The sequence below is a fragment of the Sesamum indicum genome, linkage group LG9 (genome assembly GCF_000512975.1).
Source record: "Sesamum indicum cultivar Zhongzhi No. 13 linkage group LG9, S_indicum_v1.0, whole genome shotgun sequence".
Taxonomy (NCBI): Eukaryota; Viridiplantae; Streptophyta; class Magnoliopsida; order Lamiales; family Pedaliaceae; genus Sesamum; species Sesamum indicum.
In genome coordinates, this window is record NC_026153.1 from 7,955,217 (window position 1) to 7,963,158 (window position 7,942).

Sequence of the window (7,942 nt, forward strand, 5' to 3'; positions counted from 1 at the left end):
CGACAAAATCGAACGCTGATGATCTCCTTGTTCCTTCTCTGAAATTCGTCTATGAGCCTTTGTGGGTTTGAATATTGGCAGAGTCTTTGTGGTTCTATGAGCTTTTGTGGCTTTGAATATTGGTAGAGCCTTTGTGGTTCTATGAGCCTTTGTGGCTTTGAATATTGGTAGAGCCTTTGTGGTTCTATGAGCCTTTGTGGCTTTGAATGTTGGTGGAGCTTTTGTTTTTCCATAAGCCTTTGTGGCTTTGAATATTGATGGAGCCTTTATGGTTCTATAAGCCTTTGTGGCTTTGAGTGATTTGTGCAACCGTGAAGTGGTTGTGGCCTTTGGTCTTAGTAGGCCTTGGGTTTTTAGGCTCCTGAGCCTTCATTTTATTCCATGTCTACCGTTCCGCTACCATTTCCTTTTGATGTGATAACAATGCTGCTTTCCTGATACAACCTACTGCTGACTTCGGACGATTCCTTTACAAGCTGGGCCTCGCTTCCTCGGCTCCATCTTGAGGAGGGGCTGTTGCAAGTTCTGGTTGTACTTATCAAGTTCTGGTTGTACTTATCAAGTTCTGCTCGTACTTATCCTTTTGTTCTCAGTATTTCTTTTTATTAGTATTCCAGTATTTAATTTTTGTTGAGTCTGTTGCCAACTAGAGTTAAAAGTGAGTTAGTTTTCTTCTTTAGCTAGGACTTTATTCTTTATATATAGTCTCACATCTCTGTAACTTTAGAACGAGAGAGTTTAGATGAATAAAGAACTTGAGTTTTTAGATGAATAAAGCCTAATTTTTTCCTTCTTTTCATTCTCTAATTTACTACCATGAATATATTATGTTCCCCACACTTCAAATTTTAACACTTACCCGAAGTGAGCAACAAAGCTTGTGAAGTTCTTGGTGGCCAACTCTCTCTCAATGTACAACATGATTATGTGCAGGCCTAGTTTGAACCTATTCAAGCCATAGCATCCACCTTCGCATGAAGATAAAATTCCCAATGCCAAGCGGGATTGTAGAGGAGGTTAGCAATAAGAAACAAGCGAGAAAATGTTACACTAGCATGCTGAGAAAAAACCAGCAGCCATTTCTAATGAAAAACTAGAAGGCAATTTTAAGAAACTCGGCCAACTGAAGTTATGTCAATGGACGCTTGATAGAACCCAACAAGGAGAATCGTCCCATGGAGAGGAGGGGAAGACACAATCAAAAGAAGTGAAGAAAAGTAAATTAAATAAGGAACACATGGAGGCCATATAGAAGCCAAATGTAATCGAGATAGAAGGAAGTGGAACTTATCATCTATGATAACTGAAAGCGCTCCAAACTTGATTGGAAGGAATAAAACATATAGATTTTGACCTTAGAAGGAAGAACATATTGAGGAAAAACTTATCCTCTCTTGCATAAATTGTTTTCAAATTTACTATCAAATTGTGGGTTGTTACGAAAATTTACCGTCACTAAGGACATATACTGTTGGCCCCCAAGAAACACACATATACCCACGTCTGGAGCATGCGAAAATAAACTCTTACACTTAAGTTCATGCCAATCAAGCTTCCTTAATGTACATAATAAAACGCCTCAAATCTAATAACAATCAAACTTGAGGCGCATAGAATGCCCCAAAGCTAGTAAGGTGCATAATAAAATGCCTTGAAGTTAATAACAATCAAGTTTTCTTGATGCGCATAATAGAACAACCTGAAAGTAATAAGAATCAAGCTCCCATGAGTTGCTTAGTAGAACGTCCTGAAGCTAGATGCAAATGCGACAACCCTTAAGGAGGTCCCAAGCGGGAGATGATTACGCAAGAAAGATACTCCATAACAAACAATAAGTGACATCCCATGACTAATAAAAGATAAACCGCAAAATGAGTCCAGCATTGAAATAACGATGAGATGTCCCAGAAAAAAAAATCTTAAGCAAAGGGTTTCAGTTCCCAATGTAAAGAAGCTAAGATAAAGTCTAAAGTCTTGTCGACTTTCAAAATCGATATTTAAAAACTGTCTACTCGAGCTTCACCAACAGGGGCCCTACATTCCCCTCTATCGAGCATTTCGCTCTCACGATCCGCCTTGTAGCATTGAAAAACTTGAAGAATGACTTCCTTTCCTAACAAAAGACAAAGGAAAAGAATAAAGTAACAAAAAGGAGGATAAGACCAAAGAAAGCCAAAACAAGGCGAAATAATATCATAATGCCAGCAGAAAATAAAAACACGGCAATGAGAAGTTGATCAAACAAACCTACTTTAATTAAAGTCATGTGGGTGTGGGCAAAGTCAAGTATGGAAGTAAACTCCTCCTGAGGGGTCGATGACCCTTAAATAGAATCTTCTACGAGGCAAAACCTCTTCTTCAGAGGACCTATTAAAGAAGCGCATCGCTCCAAATATTTATAACCACTATGAAGAAAAAGTAGAGGTACGAGTCATTGACAACCTTCCTAGGGACAAGCAAAGCATAGAAAACATCATGAGAATGAGTTATATCAGGATCCTAAAAGCACCAAAAGAAGAAACCCCTCAAAGTGTGAGAGAACTAGGAATGAGCCGACAAACACATAGATTGGTATGGGTAATCATTTCTAACGGAAGAGGGATTAATCTTGTCATTGAGAATGAAAATTTTCACAGCGGAAGCTCATGACGAGAGGAATTCTTGAATCAGTTTTGAGAAGCAAGAAGAGAGATCTGCTCTTTCAAGAAAGGAACAGTAATTCTGTTATTGTCGTTGTGTTCTGGACGAAGGCTAACGGCGCCTTTTATAAAGGTTTTAATACAACGGTAAGAAGAAAACGTGCTTCACTAAAAGAAGCGTTGAAGGAGAAAAACAACAGGAAAATGAAATGCGACATCAGTAAGAAAGGCAACTAATAAAATCGCAATCCACAGATTAAAAGCGGGTTCTTGTCCAGCGACAGCAAGGTTCCATCTTCTTCTCCAAAGGAAGCTTATAACCAGACTTCAATGACAGCAATAGTAACAGCATGTTCTGCAGGTACGATCTCTCTTATAACCAGACTTCAATGACAGCAATAGTAACAGCATGTTCTGCAGGTACGATCTCTCATTTTTACACTCCCTCCTCAAGTTGAACTCGGATGAACGTTGATGAGGTTCAGCTTGGAAGCCAAGAACATAAATTTGGGACCTGGCAATATCTTGGTGAAGATATCAGCAGGTTGGTTCTTAGAAGCAATGTGCCTGGGATCTATAAATCCTTCTTTATATTTGTCACGCACTAAATGACAATCGATCTCTATATGTTTTGTTCTTTCATGGAAGACGGGATTTGCTGTTATGTAGAGTGCGGCTTGGTTATCACAATAAAAGGGAATAGGTGTAGGCACATTAATCTTCAAATCCCTTAGAAGACTGTGAATCCATAATAACTCACAAGTAGTCGATCCCATACTTCTATACTCGGCTTCTGCCGAGGATCTTGAGACAGTGGTTTGCTTCTTTGTCTTCCAAGATACTAAACTTTTTCCCAGAAATATGCAGTACCCTGTGAGAGATCTTCTAGTCTCCTTACAAGTAGCCCAGTCTGCATCACAGTAAGCTTCCAAGTTAAAACAATCAGTAGAGTTGAAATGCAAACCTCTATTTGCTGTCCCCTTCAAGTATCTGACTAAATGCAAAGCTGCATCCCAATGATCTTTACATGGCTGTTGCATGTACTGGCTTAACTGTTGGGTAGCATGGCATATATCTGGTCTTGTAAAGCCCAGATATAGCAATCTTCCCAACAGTCTTCTGTAGGTTTCAGGTTTCTGTAATTGTTCTTCTGAACCTGCATTCAATTTTAGTCCAGCAGGTAGGGGAGTGTTGGTAGATTTTGATTGTATCATACCTGTGTCCGTTAGGATGTCTTTGAGGTATTTACTTTGTGTAATTATCATCCCTGTATCAGACCTGCAAATTTCAAGGCCAAGGAAAAATCTGGCCTTTCCCAGATTTTTAATAGTAAACAGGTTATGTAATTGAGTTTTAAAACCTGAAATGGTCTTTTCACATGGCCCTGCAATGAGAACATCGTCCACATATACAAGCAAGCAAAAAAATCCAGTTTCTGCAGTAATGGTGAATAAGCAGTGGTCAACTTTAGACTGCACAAAACCCAATTTTTCTAGCTGTTTAGTAAATTCCATATTCCATTGTCTAGATGATTGTTTTAGGCCATAAATCGACCTCTTAAGCTTGCACACATGCCCCTTGGGAACTTGATAACCTTGAGGAGGAAGCATGTATATTTCTTCCTCTATGTACCCATGTAGAAAAGCATTATTAATATCAAGTTGATGTATGAACCAGTTCTGTTTACAAGCAATAGCTAAGAAAATTCTAATGGTGACAGCCTTGGCTACAGGAGAAAAAATGTCTATGTAATCAACTCCTTCAACCTGGTTATACCCTTTGGCTACAAGTCTGGCCTTATACCTTTCTATACTTCCATCTGATTTCAGTTTCAGTTTGTAAATCCATTTGCTACCTATGGCCTTTTTATCCTTAGGAAGTTCAGTGATGATCCAGGTTTTATTATCTTCTAAAGCCCTTATTTCAACATTCATAGCATCAATCCATTCTCTTTTCTGAATGGCTTCAGCATATGTTTTTGGTTCTTGGGGTAAATTATCAGTGCTAATCAAGCAAGCATTCATTTCTCCCTTTAGTTCAGCTGTCAACATGTCACCATCTTTCTCAGAGTAAGAACAGACATAATCTTGTAATTTAGCAGGCTTAAAAGTCTGTCTATTAGATCTTCTTAGGCCTGTATTTTCAGCAATATGTTCATCAGTATGTTCATTACTTTCAGGTTCAACATCAGGTATGTCAGGGGTAGGTGCAGTATTTTCATTGGTTTCTCTTATTACTACAGTGTCAGACTCAGGAATGACCACAGGTGTATAGGAGAAAAGGGGATCATTATGCTGATCAGTATATGGAAATATGTCCTCTTTAAACACAACATCTCTAGATACAAAAACTACTTTCTTGTTCAGGTCATAGAGCTTATAGCCCTTTTGGTTAAGAGCATAGCCCAAGAAGATGCATTTAGTAGCTCTAGAGTCAAATTTAGATTTATGAGGCAATATATTTGTAGCAAAACAAAGACATCCAAAAGTCCTAAAGTGAGAATAATTAACAGGCTTATTGAAAAGAGTTTCATAAGGGGTCTTCCATTCAAGAACAGAAGTAGGAAGTCTGTTAATGATATAAGTGGATGTCAGTATAGCTTCAATCCAGAACAATTTAGGCAAATTAGCCTGAAAAATTAAGGACCTGGCAACCTGCAGCAGGTGCTTATGCTTTCTCTCAACAACACCATTTTGTTGAGGGGTGTAAGTACAAGTGGTTTGATGTATAATGCCTTCTTCCTTAAAAAAGGTTTGGCATTGTTCATTAATGAATTCTAAGCCATTATCAGTTCTAACTGTTTTAATCCTTTTTTCAAATTGAGTTAGGACCATTTTATGAAATTCTTTAATCAAGGAAAAGGTTTGAGATTTTTGATGCATAAAGTAAGTCCAAGTACACCTACTGTAGTCATCTACAATAGTTAGCATATAGCTGCAGTTAGAGATAGAAGGCTCATTGTATGGACCCCATAAGTCCATGTGAACAAGATCAAAACAAGCCTTGGAGTGAGAATTACTGAGCTTAAAAGGTATTCTCTGCTGTTTGGCCTGAGGGCAAATATCACAAGGAAAATTGACCTTTTCATTGTTATTCACTAATCCAGTTTTGACTAGTACATCGTAAGATAAATGTCCTAGTCTTCTATGCCATGTCTCAGGTTGTAAGATGGAAGCTGCAAGTCCAATGTCACAGACTTTATTCAATGTTCCTTCTATGTGCCTTCTGTCAAAGGATTCAGGTATCAGAACATACAATTTTTCTATTATGCTAGCTATGGCAATGATATCCTCAGTCTTGAGGTCCTGCACAACACAATGTGATTTAGAAAATTTGAAGCTAATAGGAGAGTTATCACATAATCTACTGACAGAAAGCAGGTTATATTTCATGTTAGGAACAAACAAAACGTTTTCAAGCATAATTTTGTTCCCTATTTTCATGTTGCCAGTATATTTAACTAGGTGCTTTGTACCATCAGCCAATTGTACATAATTTCTTATGTTAGGAGCCTTTAATTTATCAAACATGGATTTATCATTACACATATGTGCTGTGGCCCCACTATCAATAATCCAAGCATTAGTAAGGATATATTCATCAATATTATGTTCAAGATACTTACCAGAGAAATCATAATTTTCTCCATTTGTATTGTATGTTTGTGATTTGAATCCTTCAATCAGTTTCTGGAATTCAGTCCTTATCAGCTCACTTACTGTTCTTTCATCCATAGCGTTATTTGCCTTCTCATTCTCAGTTCTGGTTACTGCAGCTCTATTCATGGTTTGTGCACCCTCTTTCTTTTGTTCCAAGAATGGTTTGTACCAATCTGGATACCCAATCAGTTCGAAACAACCCTCCTTCATGTGGCCATTCTTTCCACAGTGTTTGCAGATTTGTGTTCTCTTGTCAACAGGATTTCTTTTCTCTGAAAATTCTTTATAGGTTCGGTTTTCTTGAAGGCTTGCATGGCCATGTTTGGATTTGTATATGTTTGGCCTGAATTAACTTGCTGCTGCTTTTCCACCCTGAGTACCATTGCATATGCTCTATTGCTATCAGGTAGCGGATCCATTATCAGTATCTGACTTCTGATGTGGTCGTAGGATTGGTTCAATCCCATGAGAAACTGCATGAGGTTATCATTGCCTCTGATTTCTGCGGCTTCTTTTGCAGCTCCACATGTGCAAATAGGCGTATGCGTGATGCAGGCGAGTTCATCCCAGAGTTTCTTCAATTTTCCATAGTAATCAGATACAGTCATCGTTCCTTGAGAGGTAGATGCCATTTCGATCTTGATTTGATATTCCAGAGGGCCATTGCTTTGCCCATATCTGTTTTCCAATTCTTTCCATAGTTCTCTAGAACTATTGGCGTACATAAAACTCTCCACAATATTTCTAGAAATGGAGTTGTGAATCCAAGAGGCCACCATTGAATCTGCCTTTACCCACTGTTCGAGTTCTTTGGGATTGTTTTCTGGTTTTTGAATTTCTCCATTAATGAAGCCCAGCTTCGATTTAGATAATAACGCCAGCTTCACTGACCTGCTCCAGGGTATGAAATTGGTTCCATCAAGTAGTGCTGATACGAGCCCCAACCCTGGATTATCTCCTGGTTGAATCTTTAGGGCTTCTTGTTCTTCAACCATTTCTTTTCTTTTGATTCTTGTATGTAAGAATTCTGATATGTAAATTTAATCTTCAAGAAATCAGAGACCATCAATTGATGGCTCTGATACCATGAAAATTTTCACAGCGGAAGCTCATGACGAGAGGAATTCTTGAATCAGTTTTGAGAAGCAAGAAGAGAGATCTGCTCTTTCAAGAAAGGAACAGTAATTCTGTTATTGTCGTTGTGTTCTGGACGAAGGCTAACGGCGCCTTTTATAAAGGTTTTAATACAACGGTAAGAAGAAAACGTGCTTCACTAAAAGAAGCGTTGAAGGAGAAAAACAACAGGAAAATGAAATGCGACATCAGTAAGAAAGGCAACTAATAAAATCGCAATCCACAGATTAAAAGCGGGTTCTTGTCCAGCGACAGCAAGGTTCCATCTTCTTCTCCAAAGGAAGCTTATAACCAGACTTCAATGACAGCAATAGTAACAGCATGTTCTGCAGGTACGATCTCTCTTATAACCAGACTTCAATGACAGCAATAGTAACAGCATGTTCTGCAGGTACGATCTCTCATTTTTACAGAGAATATTGAACTCCTCAAGACTCATACTTGTATTACTATTCTCAACTATCATAACACGACAACGAGGTCTAAATCGGGAGCTGCATCATCAAGGGG

At 38.4% G+C, this 7,942-nt stretch overlaps 1 protein-coding gene across 1 annotated transcript; it reads right to left on the bottom strand.

Moving 5' to 3' along the window:
• Positions 6,505-7,293, bottom strand: LOC110012588. Its single transcript, XM_020696795.1, has one exon. The coding sequence runs from the start codon at positions 7,291-7,293 to the stop codon at positions 6,505-6,507; it is 789 nt and encodes a 262-aa protein (XP_020552454.1).